This window comes from Larus michahellis, chromosome 1 (assembly GCF_964199755.1).
Source record: "Larus michahellis chromosome 1, bLarMic1.1, whole genome shotgun sequence".
Classification (NCBI taxonomy): Eukaryota; Metazoa; Chordata; class Aves; order Charadriiformes; family Laridae; genus Larus; species Larus michahellis.
In genome coordinates, this window is record NC_133896.1 from 188,449,097 (window position 1) to 188,471,353 (window position 22,257).

At 37.6% G+C, this 22,257-nt stretch overlaps 1 protein-coding gene across 2 annotated transcripts in view; it reads right to left on the bottom strand.

Annotated features, from left to right (window-relative positions):
- The window catches only part of VWA8 (von Willebrand factor A domain containing 8), a 196,166-nt gene that overhangs the window by 59,303 nt on the left and 114,606 nt on the right, over positions 1–22,257 (bottom strand). For both annotated transcript variants that reach the window (XM_074564766.1, XM_074564775.1), the window contains 9 exons: positions 19,859–20,010; positions 11,535–11,643; positions 10,498–10,636; positions 8,994–9,196; positions 3,802–3,918; positions 3,284–3,348; positions 3,059–3,184; positions 2,321–2,430; positions 88–242 (listed from right to left, as the gene is read on the bottom strand). In XM_074564766.1, the coding sequence (XP_074420867.1) occupies positions 88–242; positions 2,321–2,430; positions 3,059–3,184; positions 3,284–3,348; positions 3,802–3,918; positions 8,994–9,196; positions 10,498–10,636; positions 11,535–11,643; positions 19,859–20,010 (1,176 nt within the window). The remainder of the gene's footprint in view (positions 1–87; positions 243–2,320; positions 2,431–3,058; positions 3,185–3,283; positions 3,349–3,801; positions 3,919–8,993; positions 9,197–10,497; positions 10,637–11,534; positions 11,644–19,858; positions 20,011–22,257) is intronic.

Genomic DNA, 22,257 nt, shown 5'->3' on the forward strand with positions numbered 1-22,257 from the left:
CCATACCATTTGGTAAACAGGTACTTAACTGGTTACAGAACAAGTGAGATCATATTACTTCATTGTATAATAATGCCGAGTATTTACCAAGAGGTCTGGGAAACCAATAACAATAGTAGCGTAATTATGTTCATCTGAGAAAATCCTGTTGGGGGAGCTGATCTTTTGTCCCACAGCTGCACTGAGGTTTTCTGAAGATAGCTGGTCACTCGAAACTGCATGCGGCACACACAGCTCTGACGCTAAACAGGGAAATTAAACAAAACGAACATCATTAAATCCAGATGTGCAATAGGAAACAATATTAACCGTACGAGCGCTGAGCACTGGTCATTGCTATTACTTTGCGCATAAAATTACTAAAAAGCAGAAGATTTGATTATACTATACCGTGACACAGAAAAGAAGGCAGGAAATAATGTTATTTTTGCAAAGTTAAGTACTTAAAATCAGGAAATACTAGCTTTGTAGTTGCTTATACCACTTAATTTTGCCCTCTACTGTGCAAATGAGGCAGGAAGCCTATGGAGTAGAACAGCATGTGATCTCACTGAAGACTGTTAGAATGCAAATACAGAAAAAGGCAAAATGTAGGTTTGCACAGGTGTCAACGTGACATTGCTTGGTAGCTGTCTTGCGGTCTTTGCAATTTAAATAATGTTATTTGTAATACATTTTCTGGCAAATAATGGTCTAGTTTTCTTTTTCTTTAAGCTAGGTCAAACTAAATTTTATTCTGTGCAACTGTAACAGCCCTTTACCTTCCCTCAAATTATCAACACAGTCAGAACTCGTTATCTTTAGTTCTGCAGCATACACTGTTTCCACTTCAATGGGCAGACTATCTCCTTTACCTGGCAGCGGGAGAAAATCTTTCCTCCCTCAAAGGATGAATGGGCTACTGGTTTGGGTCAGTGGCAAACCCACACTGGTCTACCTTTTCTTAGTTCTCCTGCCACAGGTTCTGCCTCAAAGAATGAGAACGGTCTGAAGATGTTACATTCGGGGTCTGCTGGATGATTTGGAAAAAAGTGGAGAGGGGATACGATAACTTCTGAGATTGGAAGAGAAGAAATAAGATAACAAAGGATAAAAATAGCACAAAAAGCATGCAGCTATAAACTGTTCACAAATACTTTGGGACTGGAAATTATAATAACGTTTCTACCCATCTGAGGAATGATACGCTATAATGGTTTCTAAATAAGGGAATAAGAGGAAGGAAACTACTGTGCTCTGATGGAGCTTGATAAGTTGATAGAGTAAACTGTACAAGAGATAAAAAGGATCCTAGACATTTAAGCTGCGGCTAGAGTCTTTGGTATCCAATTTGTTGCTGTTTGTGTAAAATAAGCTCCATTTGTTATTTGTCAATCACATTTGCTTGTATCATATTTACACTGTGTTAATCTCATTCTTCATACTTATGCTAGCCACAAGGACCGGGATGAAACTTTTTTTCTCTTTAACAGATATAAAATGGTTTCTCTATTTTTTCCCCCTCTCTGTCTGAGACACACTGGCAACAGGCCAAAGCCTATAAAGTGTTAGGTGGGATGCACGTGTACTTCCACTGTTATCAAACCATGTAGACTAAAGATTTTGTGCACCGTGATCAAATGCTCAGGGTTGAAAATGTCATCAGATCTGAAGACAGGCAGATCTTGAAGCCAGGCAGAATGATGACCGTTGGAGATTTCTGCCACCTTCTGTAGATAAGGCATGCCTCAATGCCTAGCACCATCTGGGAATTTTACCGGACAAATTGCCCCCGTCTTCTAACACAGGTGTGATGGCCTCAATGGCCTTCTGAACACTATCTGCAGAACTTTAGAAACTGTAACTTCTGTTCTGTTCTAACACTAGGTCTTTTGTATTTTTATGTGTTGGGAAATGTCTTCTAGCTCATCTGAGAGTGCGTAACAGACCTGCAGCAGCGTACAGACTGGACTCATCGACGTATTTGGTCCCTTCTATTCCTATGTTCTAATTCCTGCCTAGTCATCTTTTTTCCTTTTCCATTCTGTATGCTTGTACGTTTCCTGAAAGTCCGTGACTTAGGGCCTTAAATGTTACGATGAAACAAAGATGATTTATTCAAACAACCTGAAGTCTGAGCATGGAATTTGCCATGCTTTGTGAAAAGTTATTATTAACCAAACATGATAAGGTGAGGACAAAAAGAGAATCAAAAGAGAAGGTTACTCAGACCTTTAAAGTGAAAGAGCCTTGTTTGTGCAGCTGCAAACACAGAAATGATTTAAAAAAAAAAAGGAAAGAAAAAAAGAAAAAAAGAATAAGCCAAGGTTGCATTCAATACCCGTTGTTAAGCCAAATCCCATGTCAGCTGGCTCTTCACTCAATGCATACAGCTGGCAAACCTCACTGTCTTCAGCTTCCATATGGGCACGCTTGGTCAAAAGAAATTTCCTGTAAAGGATACACACTTATAATAATTCCTGATTAAGCTTGTAACTCTAAACAAGGACTTTCATCTTCCGAAACAGCAAAAACATTCAATATTTATATAAACAAGGTTATCAACACCTTTTGCTAAAACTAAATACGATCTACCAAACATCTGTGAGACAGAGAGGGTAAGCCAGCAAGTGGCAGATTTGTCTTCTGGTAACTATTTACACACTTTTATTTGCTGTGCATTTATAAAAAGTAATATTTCTTTCATGTGACCATGAAAGTAAAGCAAGCAGGCACTAAGTCTGGACGATGTGGCTGTATTTCCAAAGCTAGGTCCACCAACATCCTCATTTCTAAAGATCAATACCACCTCAGTAAAGACAGTATTAGCAGGCGTATAATCAAAGCTAGTCTAGGTTTTCAGAGGCATGAATTTAGGCAGGCACATCCTGTTCATTTCCTACTCTAAAAGCCTACCTGCACTTTCACCAGAGCAAATCTGCATCTTAAACACCAACTGTTTAAATCTAGCCAGTCTCAAAAACTGAAAAAACAACTCTGACACCAGGAATGAAATTCCTGAACATAAAACAAACACAAACAAGAAATGCTGGCATCAAGAAGACTAGGAATAACTAACTGATTTGTTTCATTTTCCACCAAGAGCCACCGGTCTTCAGCCGCCAGGAAAACAGATTTCAGATTGATCGGAAGTGAGATGGTATGAGTTTGACCCTCTAACACATCCAGTACAATAAGGCGGTTTCTGTAAAATTTGAAGCCAAGAAAAGAATAATCAGACAGGGATGTACACAAGGAGATCTGTTATAAATCAATATAATACAAGGATATAATTTACTCTCACCCTGCTTCCTTGTAGAACACCAGCCAGTTTTTGTGTGAAAACTCTCGGCACATTTTGTAGTTGCTCTGTATAAAAATACGCCATACAGCAATTAGCATTTATTAGATTTGTCCCAGTGAGTTTCCCTGGCTCCCCTGAAAGGGTACTACATTTTTCCTTTATTTAGAACAATTCACAGCATATATTACCTCTCAAAAATGCTATTTAGTCTGCCTTGTCCCAAGTCACATAATTGCATCACAATTGAGTTCATTATTTTGGACATAATCCCTTGTAACAAAATGTCCCCTTATTCCCATTTCTAGTTCCACAGAGGGATATTTTAAAGATACATATCCTCAGACAACAGAACTTATTATATTTTTCATATCATGTGTAAAGCATTTAAATAGACATAAAAGTAAACAATTAAGGCTGTAAAAACAGAAAGATAAATGATCCCAAGGCAGTTTTTCCAATATTGAGCTTTGATTTTAAAAAAAGGACTTAGTATAATAGAGGCAGGTTCTATTCCTCACCATCTCTTCTTTGCTGCTCCACCAAGATGTTCTCTTAGGAGACTCTTGAGCATCTGGTAAGAGCAACAGGCGACGAAGGGCACCGTTGTTTGTATCCAGCAACAACACAACATTGCTCTGTAAATGAAAAGCAGATCCGGGTACATCTCAAGCCCACTTGAGAGACTACAACAAATCTATCTGAAGCGCTTTTGCAACTCTAGGACATTTTGAAAAGATGATCTAGACTTTGTTGGAAAACGTAGGCTAAACCTTCTTGGTTCATTTCAAAGCTCATGGAGAAATGTAATTGTAGAGGTTAAGTACATGCAAAAAGGGCTGGAATGATATTTCAGTTTTTCCATAGTGTTTTATCTATGCATCTCACATTCACTTCTGCATAGGCTCTAGGAAATAGCATGGTTTACATGTCTAAGCTGCAGTCAGCTACATGTGAAAGACATACCAGTTTTATTCTGTCAAGTCACTAAAATACTTCATTTCAATTTTTATGTTTTCTCAGCATTCTTCTAAAGTACCCATTGCTTAAGTTACACCAAAGGTGCAAAACTGCCGAGAGAAGAAATGACTTAGTATGTTCTCTCCAAGTTCATACTTATGATACTGTGGAGCCCATTAAATATCCCAGGGCGTGACAATCCTTCCGTGACCTGCGCGCTCAGACAGCTTACGGTGTCAGAGGCAGGACAGCTGTTGGAGGACAGCGGGATGACTCGAGGACGGAGGTCAGAAGCAGACAGGATACTGAACAGAGCAGTGCAAGGGTCCCCCACATCTCATATGTGAAAATATGGTATGCTAAATTTTTGAACTTCAGATTTCTCAGTTTGTTACCCAATGCCCCAGGGTCCATGCATGACGTCAAATGATGGGGACGTTTTAAACATTTCTTTTTACAAAGTACTTAACTAAAAATTCAAGAGTGCAATCATTCAGGGCTAACCTTAACCGCCAAAAATGAAATTTAAAAGGTACAAAAGAACAAGTTAATTAGGCCTTGGGTTGAATTTTTTGTTTGCCGTTCAAGGAAATATTAGGTTCTGCAAGGACATTAGGTTCTGCAAAGACTTACTAAAAGTAAACCGTCTACGTACAACATCTGCAATAACGCATGATAGACGTTAAGGAAGTAAAAAATAAATTCCCACAAATTCTCCTAAATAAAACAAATACAAACAATCTGAGTCACAGGGGTTTTGTTCTTTTTGGGTACCCTTCATACTTTCACTAGGATCATTTGGAAGAATTAACTTTATTTAATAATGATAGTAATTTGAAGCTAAATATGGTAAAGCATTTGAAATATTACCATGTCATTTGGAGCATTTGGGAATTTCAGCTAGAGTTCAGTACCTCTAAAAAAAGAAGTTTGCTTATGTATTACAAACCAAAATTACAGAAACGCGGTTCAGGAAAAAAAAAATAGGGCATTTGCTTTGGATTTTGGTTTTCTGCCATGTTTTATTTATATAATTCTGCAACAGCATCGCTGAACCAAAGCAATGCATTAGCCTTCCACGTGAGATAAAGAACACATATGAATCAATTACATTCCTCCAATTAGCATTAAATTTATGAGAGCAGTTGGTAATATAAAAAGCCTCCCTACTCCACCCCTTTTGATGTTAATGGTTTCCTTCTGTGCTAAGTGACTGATGTATATTCTGTCTGTGTTTAAGAATAGATTTTTGCGTCACTTGCGAACACATCCAAGAGCAGCTTTGGCAACTCTTCAAGTGGGCTGGGAAAAGATGTTGGTGTGCAATTCCGCTGTGTTTGTTCTCGACTGGGAGAAAAGTAACCTTTGGGCGACCTCCCGACCCCGATGTCTGGAATTCCAAACTCTGGACAGATGCAATAACCAATCTCATGAAGTGGCGTGCCTTTATTTTTAGTTACTGCAAAGTTTCCCTTTCCTTACTGCTGTTTTTATTTTAGCCAGCATTTTCCTCTTAAAAGTCCTTAAACCAAACAGGGCTGTGATTTCACTTTGCTGGTATGGGAAGCTGTTCCTGATGGTCTCGCAGACAGAGAGGAGGGTTAGGGGAAGGAATACACACCAATTTCAGAGTGTGACAGTGCAAACAACTCAGTTTAACTCTCTTGTTTTCTTCTCCTTGTACGGCCTCATCGTTTTCTTCTCTTCTGCCCTTGATGCTCGCATCCTGAGCTCGCAAACAGAGGGCCTTGTTAGCTGTCAGCTTCAGATGAGGCTGCTCCTGAGCTTGGCAGGGTAACCCCTCTGCACCTCTCCTTGCCTCCTGTCCCAAAAGCACCTTTTCTATTAGTACCACTCATGGACCTCTCGAGTGAGACACACATAACAACCCTGACATGTAAATATTTGGCACAGATGCACAGATGTAGATATATCATATTGTTCCTTAGGCTCAAGTTGAAAAAAATCTGTGGAAGAATTTATGGATTTGGGCTCAAACCACCAGGCCTTCAGAGGTGGGAAATGTATGAAAGCAGATTACCGGTGTTCCAATTAATGCGAGCGATGTCTTTCAGATGATTTGGGAGACTTGATGGTACCAGAGATTTCAGGGAACTGAGAACAGCAAACAGAGATACAAGCTTTGTGCTTACAGAAAAGGAAAGTCTTCACCTTTTCTACAGAAGGTGCACACCTTTAATTTAAGAACACCTTTCCTTTTCTATAAGGTGTGCTTATAGAAAAGGAAAGCCTTACATAAGAAACAACAACAAAAAAGAGAATTTAATAATTTCAACTAGTTTTTGAAGAAAACACACCCTTCCTCCTGAACGGATGCACCAGAATATTATGGGGACTAGAGGCTTCAGGCGTTACTGCTAGTAGGTTGCAGGTCCTTCCATATGCAGGTCCCCACTCGTGTTTCAGGCCAGATCACAAACCATTAAAAAAAGTCTTCTTTTAAAGGATGTTTGCCATCTTCTACGTGCAGTGAGTGAGGTGGATCTCTGTCAGCTTCTGTGCCACAGATTCTCCCACTCCCTTGCTATCTGAGAGCTTTGACAAAGAGCTCCAGCAGCACGTGGGACAAGGAAAAGCACTTCCCTCCCTCCCTACCCCACTTCCTGACCAAGAAAGACAAAAGCAGAGTTAAAGGATGCTGGCAGGACACTGCCTGGGCAAAACTTGTTGTGCTCCCTCAGGCGGACTGTAGGTTACTCTCTCCGTCCAGTTGTAGCCTTTCAACAGTGCAAAATACTTGTACGAAAAAATGGAAGTGTGCAGTTAATTCTCCATGTGCATTTTCCTCCTATAATCCCATATAAAATCATGCATAAAGTTATCAAAATTCTTTTCAGTCTGTATTTGCTCTCCTCCTGAGCGGTAAAAGCAATAGGTGCAGAAAGAAAAAGAAAAGTGAAGTAGGCAGGCGTGAAGCCTTATAGGAAATAGGGGTATGCCTGAAGTACTCGTGGGGAGGTCAGGGCTCTTTGAAAAGATGAATGCAATTCCCACCTTACGAGGAAATGACGTGAGATTTCTGAAGAGTCTTTTCAAAGTCTATCAGCTTAGTCTGAACTGAAAGATAGTCAAAACAGGCGGCACTGATCAAGACCAATGGCCACCGCAAGGAACAGAATCATCTACCCTTTCTTCCAAGAAGACGTAAAGGTGGCTTAAAAGCAGATAAATCTCTGGTTTGTGCTATTAAGTTAAATCCCCGAGGAGTTTAGTTTTAGTAAAATTTTATTTAAAAAGACAGGAAGGAATGCTGATTTTTCATTTTATTTCACTGGAGGGCTCTATTGAATCCAGATGGATGTCAGCTGGGAAATAAATCACACAAGCTTATTTGAAGAGCCACAATATCATCATCTCATCCTTTCCAATAAGTTTATCATCTGTTTAAAATTGTTCTTTTTTTATAACTTAATCAGAAACAATTATTCTCCGAAGACCTTTATTAAAACAATGAATTGTGAAAAATCTTTACCTTTTAGTACTGTCTAATTAATGGATTATATAATTTATGAAATTTCAGCTGTCAAGTGGACTTCTTTATTTAACGAATGCAACTTCTTATTTCTACAGATATTGTTAATACTTCTTGGTCTTTTTGCAAGTACACGTAGACAAACCTTTAAAGCATCACAAACATCATTTACATTACTTGTTTTTCTTGAAGATCTGCACCCTTAGCACAAGTAGCTAACCCTTGGAGCCTGGCCAACAAATGTTCCTGGAACAACAGTATCACAGAGACACTAGTTACGAAATGACTGAAACCTACTTAATACCCCAACTCAATGTAGGAAAGGTTCTTTCTGATCAGAGTCTCTCACCTATTGAAAAATGGGCAGAAGAAATTCAGAACAACAAAAGAAAAAACGAACCCACAAAAATGACCAGATCAAATGCCCACGTCAAACCACTATGACTGGTAGGTAACATAACAAACTATTATTAATATTAAAAAATGAACAGCAGTAGCACTGTATCAACTGTTGTCTCTTCCCACTCCTGGGCAAAGAAGTTCTGAATTGGAAACGTTCCCATCAGTTCACTGATAGAAATGGAAAGTGCAAAGTACGTGGAAAGTATGCAATACTTGACTAAAAAAAGTATTTGAGTCAAACCAACACTGAAGTCGTCAGTGGTTCTAAATTTGCATTCCTGATAAGCTACATGTCAAGGCTTACAGAGTCTTCTTTCTAGTCACGGTACTTCAGATGCTACAGAATGAGAAATATTAAAATTCACAAAACAAATAAAAAATGGTGGCACAAAGCAAACACGAGCAAAATTTTACTTTGTGACTCAGAGAACGTCTCATATACAATTTGAAAAGTAAAGCAAGAAGAAGACTGGAGCAGAACTTAAGTTCACAGCATAAACCTGCTTACTTTGTACTTTGCATTTTGCAAACATACGCTGCTTGACTGAGATTCCTAAATTCAACTTGCTCTCTCCCTTTCTCCTCTAAGGCCATCAGTAAGAGAAATAAGATAAGCAGGTAGAAGTCAGCTTCAAGAATGCAGAAGGACACTGTCCAGCTAAAAGTGCAAGAGGAAAATCTCCACATAAAAACTAAAGTTGAAGGCAACTCCCACGGTAGGAAAAAAGAGAATATTCAGAAGGGGGTAGGCTTGTGCAAGCTATTTCATCTATAGAGGTAGACTCCTCATCAATCCTACTTTCATGATACTACTTTGCTCATCACTAAACATTTAGCTGCATTTTAATTTTTTTTTACCTCCTCTTCATGCAGAACCACTTGACCTTTGAGTGGATTTCCCAGCGGTGCCACAGTCACAAAAGGTTGCCAGACATTTCCGACGGTTCTTGGGAAGAGGTCATAAAGATCCACAAAGTATCCACTCTTACTAGAAACATTCATGAAGTACAAGGAAACAGGATTGCACGTAGTAACGTAAAGAATATTTTCAGCTTCCTCTTCTGGAATAAGAAAATAAAATTAACGAAAGGCTACTGACATCATGCATTACTCTTCTGGAAATACATATGTCATAAACTTGGCAGCTGATATAGCAAAACGTACAGCGAAATTACCACCGCTGACACAGGAAAACGAAGAGAGAAATGGTATCTTGATACTAACTAAACATTAACAGACAGAATCTTGCTACAACACTTTTAACGCTTGAAACAAGTAGTCCAAGGCACATTAGAGTAGATATGACTGTAGTGCCTGCCAGCTGCTAATATACACAAAATCTGTCCAGATGTTTTTGTTTATAAACTTCGTTCTCCCTCCTTCTCTATCTTATCCTCCCTTTCAATTAATATATTTAATACTTAAACATGGGCTAAATGTGAACTTCGTATGGAACTTTTCACACATAGCATCTTCCTGACTGATTTCAGACAATTCTTAACATCAATCCAAAGCCATGTAATTTCTGTTTCGCTGTCATAAAAGTTTGTTAATGTATTTGAAACTACAGCTACAAAAAGAAAAGGCAGCATTCCAGTACTGATAATTAGTGATCTGCTTATAATACACAATAAAGTTTAGATATGTTTAATGAGGAACCCTAAAAACATTTATGAATATTCCCAGTGATGCCAGTCACTTTGGGACACAAGTAGTACAGGTAACTAAGGCAGGTTTGATCCAGTGAGAAAGAATTTTAATCGGTAAAGCACAGGGAAAAAAAGCACACAACTCTGCAAGTTACAAGATTTGTATTAAAACTGAATTGACCGAGAGAGAGGAAAACTCAAATCATTGTTTTTCTGAAGCAATACAGTGTTGAACATTAAAAACTAGACAGACTTGCAATTTTGTGGCCGTGTTCTACTTTAATTATATATCCTTCTCTTAGGTTGAGAAGGATGCATATCCTTACCAAGACCACAATGTCTCAGTGAAATTATGCTCACATTTCAGTGGCTGATTTTGTATTTCATCTACTGTCAAAAAAAATGTGCAAAAAGAACAATTATTATTCCTATATTCCATTCATCTACTCCATATTCTCCATTCCCATATTTAAATTCTTAGTATTATTCCTATACTCTATTGCAAACGTAGCCAGAAATACATACGATTGTAAATGCACTGAAGTGGTGTTATTAGACTTTAGAATCCCTCATATTGCCCTTTTATATTCTGCCACTGGCTACCAGCAAGCACTTATGAAGTCAACAGCCAAGTTCGTCCTCATCTCTAGGATATTTCACGTATTTATAACACTGGGGATCATTACAAAAGTTATTAGCTTTTCTTACCACACCTTTTGTTACCGTGACATCGCAAACGAAGTTAACTTCGCCCAAAGGCAGTGTCCAGAAAGCGAGTTCTTCTGTAAAACTGAGGGACCTGGCTTCATGTCGTTCCAGTGGAAATCCTTGAATATTTAAGTACACAGGGCCCTAAACCAAATTATAACAATGAGGGCTTGCTAAAATATTTCACTCACCATTCTTTATGGAAATCTAGAAGTCTGCTTCCAGACTGTTAATAGTATTAACACTTGAGACTGACCAATTACTAAATCAATAAAAGGGAAAAGGAAATGCTTTCCTGCAAGCTCTCTGGACGTCCATACTGCCATTTTCTTTACCGTATCTTTAGTCTTTTATTGGTTTGAAACTATTACTGCTCAGTGGCATGAAGTACTGATAAAACACAGTCCAGGAAAAGAATAATATTTTTATTTCAAAGAAGTTGAAATAAAGTGGTGATTTCTTACTACATAAAGTTTAAATCTCACCCCTGTGTCACATTAGCAGTTCAGTTTTTCCTTATTCACTGCAGTAATAATTACTGAAGTTAAGCCAAGAACTCAACGCTGAAAAGGACTTAGACGCTTTGGCTGCAGGTCAAACTGTACCAAAGGTTCAGATTCAAACTTGGCAGTGCCAAAGACCCATAAGAATTCAGCTGCATGCAAAACAGAAACAGAAAACAGCCTTCTTTTCAGCCTCTGATCTAACCCAAAAATTGAGATCTGGGGCCTGAAACCGGGCACCTCCAAGCATCCTACAAAGTTCCTTCAAATATGGTATTTTCAATATCTTTAGAAAAACCTCTTTTCAAGAACTCCTGACCAAACTTAAGGAATTTAAAGCACACCTCACGTTGTGAGGGCTAGGTATAAAAAAACGCTCATTTTTCTAGTCAGAATAGAAACCCCAAGAACAGGTAACAAGGACCACACTTTATATATACTCTTTCCAGGAAAAATTAATCGCATTTTAGATCTTCACATTCCAATAACTAAAACCAGTATTATATGAATTTTAAAAAAAATAAATTAAAAAGACAAACCTTTACACCTATTTTTTGAGTTTCTGTTGGGCACAGCAGTTTCTGTCGTGCATTCTCTGGTTGATCGATTTTCCAGTAGCCGATAAATTTATGATCTGGTAATGGCAGTCTGTCAAACAATATAGGAACAAATGGATTTTTACATTCATTAACCAGCAGTTGACATGGAATAAATCATTTAAACAACTGCATTTTTCCAAAGAGACGCATCTGAAGATTCTCCTGAAGAAAATGCTTCCTCACTAAAATATTTCATTTTTTTTATGTTTTAAATCACAGAAATTTTAGCCTGCTAGAATACTAATACAGTCGCAACCTAAAAAGCATCATAAAAGAAGCAGCAATTCACATAATATGGCCTCAAAAGGAAAACATTTCCAGCCTGAATTATTTGAGACATGTAATAAAATACATCCAAACCATCTCTTGCTTTGCTTTATTCAGATCAGGCAGATAGTATCACTTAAAGGCACTACTGTCGGTGGCACCCTCATCCAAAAAAAGCAGCAAAATAAGCGAACATTGTGGCAAGTTAACCATGCAATAAAAGTTCAACGAATTATTACATATATTTTGCCACTGACATGAACAAAGGCAAAGGAATACAGACGTGAGAGTATCCCATTGCCTTCCGGCCAGCACAGTATACAGAAAGGACAGGGACATCTTCAAAAGCCTCAGTTGCTTGCCTTCTTCATTTCTGTACCTTTTATTTAAGGAAGATACATATAAGCCACAGCAAAACTCATTCATATAGGAAAAGAAAATGCTGGTGTATGACAAAGTACCTTGACAGCAAAATAGGGACAACACAATTTTTCTTTCTTTCCTCTGAAGCGATTTGCAAGCACTGAAAGCAGTTTGATTTCGTTAATTGGCATGAATACCTTCAAGCTAATGAACTCCTCGCTTTTGGTTTCTTTTATTTGTGATCAGCTGCTCTTAAAGAGAGCTCCTATCAAAACTACATTCTGCGTTACACGCTGTTGCAAATTATTGTACAGCTACAGGACTTGGCAAGAGAACAGAAGACATTCCATCTCCCAGTTTCTATAAATATCTCCAAAGTCTATTTTAAGGAAGTCCTCTTAGACTGTTTGTTAAAAGTCTGTGCGTGATCTCTTCTGTCCTGTCTGATGACGCTCATTCCTACTGTTACAATTATTTCTCCTCTCCCCACCAACCAACCCGGACCCTTCTAGATATTAGAGGTCTGTTTCATTTCTTCTTGATACTCTTTGCAGAATAAGAAGGGATCCCAAATAAAAAAAAAAAAATAAACCACTCAGTTGGACTATATATGAATCTTGGGGAATTTTAATTTTACTTTTTTTCCCACTAAGAACTTATAGGAAAATTCAGGGAATGAACACTAATATCCTCTAATCTTTGCAACTCATTCAGGAAAGCTGCATTAACATTTCTTACTGGTATATTGACACCAAAATTGAAGCAACCTGGAGAAGCCAGCGCTCGCAGGTGGAGAATCACACAGCCTCCATCCCCATTCTGTGTTTGGACCATCTGCCAAGGCAGTGAGATAGCCAAAGACACTTTTTGCAAACAGAAAATGGTTTGGATGATATAGATTGTCAGTGTTCACAGATAAATATCCAGCTGCCAGCAATATGCCAATGGGGCGTGTAATGACGAAAGCGCATCTCATTAAATCTCTCTCAAAGAACCGGTAGAGTCTTCATTGCCCGTTTGTTGCCTAGTTAAGAGTATGAACAGATACCAATGTTTGAAGAGTCATTTATTTTACATTTTACCACTCTTTACACCTAGCTAATCTAGCCAGATTCTTCCCAAATTAAGAAGAGAAATTAAGCCAGACTCCAAAAAAATGCAAGTACAATATATTTTAGATTGCAACATTCAACACCATTAGGAAAAAAAAAAAAACCACATTCAGGATGCACTATTTCAATATATACACAATTCTTAGATAAATTTATTCATGCAGTCAGAAAATGGGCAAACAGCCAAGTCACTAGACTAAACGTCAGTTTATCCACAAACTGGAATTTTACTTCAGGCTTCCATTTGGGTTTCAAAATGATTTGTTGGCAAAACATTGGTTATGTCTTGAGCCAAAACTGTCTCGTGTGCAAAAAGAAACCGGATAATTTTTTTTTTTTGCTATGGTGACTGTGATCGGCATAATCTCTGATATGCCTATAATCAGCAATAATTGTTTCCCGTTAGCTCAATGGAACATCAACCTCCACAAGGATTTGGACTTTGGTTTTAATTCCTTACACATTACTCCCATGGACAACATCCTAGAAATCAACGGGTTCACTACTAATCATGAATACTTATTAAATTTTAAAACAAAACATATGTGAATAACCAGCTCTAACCAAATACCCTGCTTTATATAGCGACAGAATTACAGATTGCATTCCCAAACAAACAAAACATTTCCACTCTGTTTCAGCTTTCCAGAGATTTGCTTTACTAATAGTTCCCCTCTTCCCTCAGGAAAACTGGTTTCTCCTTTCTCCTAGATTCTTGAGGTTTTGTTCCTGTTTCTGAATGACTTAGTTTCTCTGGGGCAGCGGACCAACAGCAAATAGGAGGGAAAGGTAGATCAGAATTTAGGAATAAAACAGAAAGCAGAATTCATAATACAAAGTTTTGTCAAGAGTAACATGATCTTGTTCTTCCAGGGTCTGACAATTCTTTTTTACTCCATCTCACTGCTCTCTCTTATAAATCTGGTCTAAGAAAGAGGCATTGGGAGGTATTAGTGGGAGGTGTCCCTGCCCATGGCAGGGGGGTTGGAAGTAGATGATCTTTAAGGTCCCTTCCAACCCAAATCGTTCTCCTATTGAAGAAGCTGGTGGTATTAAAGGCCTTGTAACTAGTCTGCCTCCTGAACGATTTTCAGGAGAGAGTGAGGATGCAGAAGGACTGGAACAACATGGCCACACTGAAAATGTGTATACCTCGTAACAGTTTTCCTCTAGTGAATATATATGATACGCAGTGAAGGACGGAGATTTTCTTTCCACTGGACTTACAAGTAACAAGCAAGTTTTGAGAATAACTCAAAGTGACAGTACTAGTAAAAAGCTTCACAAGGCGCTCCTTGCCACACTGCTGTATTTCAAATTAATTAACCAAATACCGTTCACATAAAAGGCAGACAGAATACTATGGAAATGCCACCACCGGCAAAAATCTCTGAAGTGAACAGATTTGATGGGTGTAAAAAGTAGAGTGGCTGGATAAGAACAGTACTGAAATGCCACTGCGCTCTCTCTCCAGCTGGGGTGTACAGAGTGATACGCGTTTTTTGCTTTCCTCAAAAGCTGGAAAGAGTTTCTAGAACAGAAAAACTACAGGACAAACTGCAGTAATCTTGTAAGAAAGCCACGATTTAAAAGCAAGTTCTAAGGAATTATTCCCGATCAGTTCTTTGATTATGGATCTGTCAAAGCCTGCTGCTTAAGGAAAATTCAGACATATTTTTTAATGTTTATTTATTCTTAATTTTATACCCTGGTTTTCTACAAGACCACTGCTGTCCATGACATGGTTATATAAGCAGGTATTTTATTTAGAAAAGGTGATTGCACAAGACCTACAGCTGATGGGGCAATTCTACAAAAAATTACTATTTATCCTGATTTTCTTCATGCACAGCAGTCTAAAGGGAGATAATCTGTCAAAAGGTAGTTCTCTAGTGGCTTCTGCTGTTAGAAAATTTTTCAGCATTACACCTGCAGAACACAATTCCTCTTCATTTGCATCTCTTTCATTTTAGAAAATAAATTCATTTCAGGCTAACTAAAACCAAACCCAAACAAAACACCCAACAACTGTGTTCAAAAAGTCAACAGGCCCTGCTTTATAAAATTATTTATCTAGCTTTCTGAGAACATACTGGAAAATGGCCAGGAATCTTGTAAGACTGACATTCCACCGAATGCGAATTCTCTACAGCCAGCTATCGGACTAGTACAGCTGTGGACGGGAACTATGAGAGACAAAAAAGCTGCTTAACACATGATCTTGTAAAACAGCTCGGTGCTGGCACAGAATGTGTTATTCAAGGACTTCAGCAGCAGCCTGTGCTTTCCCTCCAGCTGAAAAGACTTCCAGCCCACCTAACTTTTTTGGACTTAAGAAAGATACAGCTTGAAACCAGGAAAATTCCTTACCAACCAGATCTCCGTACTTTATTTAAACACTTTTTGATTAAGCATATGAGCAGTAGATATACAGAACAGTCTTACGTTAGGCCTCCTATTCCCTGACAGTCAAGTGCAGAGCCTCCCTCCCATTTCCCCTCCAATGCACAAGATGAACAAGAGACACACACGGTATGAGACAAGTCCAACAATTAACTACAGATTACCCGGGGAAAGAAGAAAAAAAGCCAACTAACATTCTCAAGAGAAAATTAAAGTCGTTAATATTTACATATTGACACGACATATAAAAAATTCAGTTCATATAAAACGAATATTCAAGTTATAGCAAGCACCTGGAAGTGGACAGTGACAGGAGGAAAAATATGGAACGGCAATTTCCCCAAGGATAAATGCCAGAATTAAGAGCTGAATGCTGTTTTGCCTAGGAACTGCAAATGGTCTGAACTGTGCACCAAAATGGCAGATTAACGTGAGTTCAGACAAATGTGACGTAACAGATGTCAAGGGGAAAAGCAAATCGTAATTGTACATAAAGAAAGATAGTGAGTTAGTACAATGAGTAATCCCTTTTACCCACTATGTCTTGGCAAAGCATCAGAGAGAAGCCATCTGTTTTACATGCAATACTGATAAAATTTATAAACTATTGAACAGGTGACACCAGGAGATACAGACAGTATCAGGATGTTACAACCTGACAATACTGAACATGTCAGTGCCTTGAAGAATAGTCATCCTATTTGTGAAAAAAAACACAAAATCAACAAACCCTGAAGGAAACAAAAAGCCCACATAAAGCATTACTTTACAGGTCTAATATACAATACTAATTTTGGAAATAAACAAATTAGCATCTACCAATGTATTTCCCTCTTAAAAAAATAACTACTGCAAGAACTCTTCTTTAAATGGTCATTAGACACCACCTAATCTTTCCTTTCAAAATTAGGCATATTAATTACAGAGCCTAAGCTAAAATTCCCATAATGGTCACTGGTACCATCTATTAAATTTCCCCTGTAATTTCAGCTGTGTACAACCTCAAAGTTCCTCCTACTGTAGCGTGTTGCTTGCGTGTCTCATGTTTTTGTTCCTATATTTACAGCAGTTATGTTTCAGCAGCAATTTAAATAATTCTGATTTATTCAAGTTTTCTTTTAGATCAAGTAAATGGTGACAGACAAGACTTCCCCAAAACTTATTAAACTAAAATAAAGGTTCATAAATTATTTGATCCAAGACATGCCACAGAGTATGAGTATAAAGGAGTCAGCATTTCAGTGTAACAATTTTCCTGTCCTAGAATCCCCTGGAAATGCTTCTGTATTGCAAAACTTCTTAATTGTACAGGATTTATATTCTCACCAATAGCAATGATTTTGCTGCAGGTATGACTAACATCCTCAGGCAGAATCAGTTTGGACTATTATCCTAGTTTTCATGTTACTTAGCAATTTATTATGCTAGCTAGTACCTCTCAAAAGTCTTGCAAATTACAACTGGAGCCCAGAAGCGAACCTCTACGGGGGTACGCTGTTGTCACTACGACACTGTAGAAATCACACCCAGAGTAAACCTTCAGATTGACAACTTTTGAGAGACTATAAGCAGGTGAGAAAACAAGCTTAAAACTGAAAGTGATCTTGACAAGTCTGAGAACTAATCTGAAAAAATACAATACAGTAAGAGAAAAGTGGGAGCACGAAGGAAGCTGATTACATAAAGCGAAGGTGGGGTAAGCGCTATGCAGGGTTCTGCAGAAAGGATCTGGAGGTTCACGTTTAGAAAACTAGACATGAGTTAGACATTGCAAGAAATGCAAACATACTGGGTTTTTTAAAAGGGACTGCTGCATGAAATACATCTCTATTCTAAACGCTCAGACTACTCAGCTCTAGCAGAAACTAACCTGACCAGTTCCACACACCATGCTTAAAAAGAGACATGAATCAAGTGCAGAGGGGGAACATAAAAAGAAAAATAAAATCAACCAGAAGCCTTAAAAAAAGGGTGAAGATTAAGAAAAGTGTATTAGTTTAGTCTAGAGATGACTTTTTTATGGCAAGGATATTTAGAAACAAGAGTGACTTGCTTTGGGAGGTTATAGAACTCCATCTCCGAAGGTTTTCAGGCATGAATCATGATAAAAATCAGATAGAAGGGTTTTAGATTAACTTGCATCTTTTCTGAAGGAAGAGGAATTGACTAGATTAGCACCATTATCATACTCTCAAATTCCTGGAAAACAGTATAGAGGAGGTGAGTACTCTAGTTCTAAACATGTAGCAACTTTGGGAAGTACCTTTTCTGCAGTGGTCCAAACACCATACCCAGTTACCTCAATGTGTCCATCATGGGAGCTTGCCATATGGGCTGGAACAGATTTGGAGAGATTATCTAGATGTTCTTCTACCCCAAGGTAGAACCAACTGTGCCTAAACCATTCCTGAAAGATATGTCTGTAATTCACCTGATCCACCTGTGGTTTACAAGCTCCACAGGGTTAAGTCTCATGACCAACAGCAAGGCTGTCTTGGAATGGAGCAGTGGGACAACCTGAAATTCTAGCTGTGGTGGGTGCAAGTGAGAGACCAAGACAAAGACTGCTGGATCATCAGAGCCAGGTGGTCAGCCTAGTCCCAGTCTTCCATGGTGATATCTAAGAAAAAGTTGCTTTTATCAACTGCATGTGAACTGCTCCTGTAGTTTCTCCTCCTCTTAGCCTTCAGTGGACAGAGTATGGGCTCATAGCTGCCAGTCAAGTGAATTTTTTGATGAGCATCTTGTGGAGGTCTTGTAAATCTGACATCCTTGGTGTAAGCTGTCCTATAAAACCTCAGTGACGGATTCAAAATGATTAGGTGATTATTCCTAATTCAATATGATCAGATCTTTCTTCTATCTTCTCACTTCTAGACTGAACAGTCCCCAGTTACAGCAGTCTTTCTCTTACGTTTCCTAAACCTCTGACTTTTCAAAACTAAACAGTCCTCTCTAATACACCCATTTAGACCCACATCTAAACTTCTAAAAATTATATAAAGTGCAAAATTTCTCAAAAACTATGTCAAACATTATAATTCTTTAAAATAGAAATTATGAAGTGACTTTCAGCAAAGACACTATGGCAAGAGTTTCAAGCGTGTACTGTCAATTTTGACAGACACTGTAGTTGCTCAAGTACTGGTTCCCTAGGCATGTAATTCTTCTGTCATCAAAATTAAAAGGTACACCACAGTCACTACACTGCCAATCTTCTTTTAACAGTTATATGTAGGATGTTAGGTATGAAAACAGTGGTGCTCCAGCAGGAGTAACCTACACACGGACACCTAATACCAAGACATCATGTCATAAGAATCAGTCGCTCCTTAGCAAATATAAAATATATATGTCCCAGGGCAAACTCAATTTTCCATATATCCATAAAGCTTTCTTCATGAAAGGGAAATATTTGTTTCTCCATAAATAAATTATGTATTAGAGTTCAAGCCAAAGTTTTCTAATTGCACTTCAATATGGTCTACCTAAGGCTGTTATCTGTGAATTGTAGAAGAATGAGTTAAATCTATTTCATAATTTAGTTTGACAGAAAAAAAAAAGCTATTTCTATTCTAACCTCAGAAAAAGTATATGGCGTAATATGTCAACTGGTAACATCATTAAAGAATAATAGTGCTATACAGACACACACAGAAATGGTTCTTAGAGCTCACATGCATCATCCTGTTCTGCAGAAGTACTTTTGTAGAGCCTTTTGTGAGTATCAAAAACAAAATCCCACTACCACTGAAGACAACTTATTTTGTTTGCTACCGATTTAGGTGATAAATAACAGGACAGAAATGGATTGCAATTCAATCAAAAACACAGGAGAAGAAACAAGTATTTCCCTTTATTAATATATATCTGTTTACCGTACAAGCTATCAATATGTACATGGACATTAAAGATTAAATATTAGTAATAGGTAAACACTCTGTCATAAAGTAATTTATATTGTTGTAACTTATTTGGAAGAATATAAATTTGAACCAGAAGAAGACTGACTTCAAGTATTCCAGGTTGTTTTTAAATCAGTTAGCAGCAAGATAACACGCTAGTAAAAGTGATAATGAGACACCTGTCTTCTTAATATATATCTTATGTTATTCTTACTCCTTGGCCAGCTGTACATTGGTCGGTTTTGCTCCAATAGGTATCCCATATTTGTGCAAAGTGCTGATTAAAATTTCACGCATTTCGTTGTTGTAGGAGTCAAAGTCAAATACATTTCGAACAACATTTGCCAGTCCTTCAGTTGGAAATTTCTGTGAAGAAACAGATGCCCACATTTATTTTATTGAATATCTGTTAAGTTACAGCATACCATTAGATACTTCTAAACCGAATTGTTATAACAGGAACTTTGCTCAACTTAGACAAGTGCTTAAGTCATCTTTTTTTTAGTTCATAGAACAAAGAAGGTACGTTGCTTCAAGTCAGAATGAAGTTACTGGCACTAAAACCTGAATTAAACAAACAAGCAGGAGACAATTACTTGAGTACTCAGCATCATTCATGTTTTAAAGAATTGTTTGCATTATACACATAACAAGATGGTGTAATCATTGGAACATATAATTAAACATAGCCTGTATTTTTAAAATTTGGAGCTGCTTTCCATTAACAGTGAAGATCTGACAAAAATACATATATTTGTATAATTCAGCTGTACAATTGATTTAAGAATTCTGATTCTTAACGTTGAATATAGAAAAGGAGAAGATACACTGCTTACTAAAAACGACTTTAGGTCATGATGGATCTTAGCAGAAACAGAAACTGACTTAAGACTCGCAAATACTTGTTTTCTTAGTGAAGAATACTACTTGAAATGTGCTGTGTACCTAAACAAGTTTATCAAACTTTCGTTACTATTTGCAACAAAGGAAGTTTTGCTACTGAACTCAACTGATGATTTAAGGCCAGTGTGCTCTTCCAGGTTTCAGAACTGCCGCTCACATATTCCCACACCTTTTAATTTTTGTTCTGCATGAAGAAAACACATCTTCCTGCCTCTCATTTCCCACTAAGACCCAGAAGCCAGTAAGACTTAAAAGCCTTGACCGAGCAGGCGATTGAACTCATGCAATAGGAATAAACTGAAATGAAGAAGGTGCTTATTGGTACCTGCAGAAGACACTATAGGTGTGAAAAGCCAGCTTAGCCTTTCCGCAAGCTGGTTCCAAGTGCTCAGTCAGTAACTTCTTCCACTGTCTTTTGATTTACCCTGAAACTCCAGTAGCAAACATGTATCTGTCCCCATTTAAATTAAGGCAGATTCCAATAAGTATGGACCTTAATGTATACTGCCATAATTTCAGGCTTAAATAAGCTTATTTTTCAAAGGAACATTCAGGTAATTTATGTACTGTGCAAAATGCAGGTTTTACTTGCCATTGATAAAAACAGCTGTTTAAGTTGAACGTGTTGACACAGCTAAGTCACTAAGCCTTTTCACAGATACTCATTAATAACAGATCTGAAAAAATCATCCTACTCTTGTAAGACGTAAATAGAGTAAATCAAATAAAAAGAATTTTAAAAAATAATCAACAAATTACTATATATCCTAGAACTTTACCACCTATCTGCTTTATTTTACCCTTTTTTTGGCAAGAGATTGGAGTGAGAATCTTTTTATTTTAAACTTCTCACTTTTTCTTCATATGCCTTTTATTCAAATACTAGATCTCTGAGACAAGGACCTGGATGCCCCCATCTTGGTATGGCACATTTACAGTGATGAAGATAAACATGTGAAGAAGCATTTTAGGGAGCTGAAGTCTTAATTGTTTTTTTCCGCATTAGTGAGCAAGGCTGGTACAAAAATCTTGAAAAACAGACTTAACAAAAGTGTCAGAAAAATTTATAAATATTAGAAGTAAAGCTACTTGAGCCCTGAACAACAAGTGAAATAGAAGAAACCAGAAAATTTTCATGAATGTTTTGACCTGTACTCTTCATCAAACATCAGCCTTAAACAGGAGCTTAATATTTTCCCAACTTAATAAATATCTAATCTCTAAAATAAAATAACCGTGACACAAGCAATACTAAAATTAACTAGTTACTGTGGTAGAATGGAATACCACTGCTAGAAATAGGCTTGTACAAACCTTTTTTTAATCTGTGGTGTACATGCCACAGAATATTTCAGTAGTCGTGCTGGTATAAAAGCACGCTAAACTACGTCCTGCTTTTTCAACCTGGCCATGAGGAAACTATTACAAGTTCTGCGTTATTACAGCTTAGCAAAATACAAGTTACTGTGGGATAACATAAAGTTGTCCTACAGCCTGTGCCATGCTGGTTACGATATTTCATTCAGTAAGGAATGGATAGGTACTAAAAATAAAATTTCTCCAAACAGTTATTCTAACTAAAGACTGTAAAAACATTTCACATGTAATGTAAATGCAAAATGTTTGTGACAATGTTCAGTAGTGAAACTACTAACTTCTATAATTTAAATTGTACCTCGGAGTCAAAGTAAACAAGATATGCAAGAATAA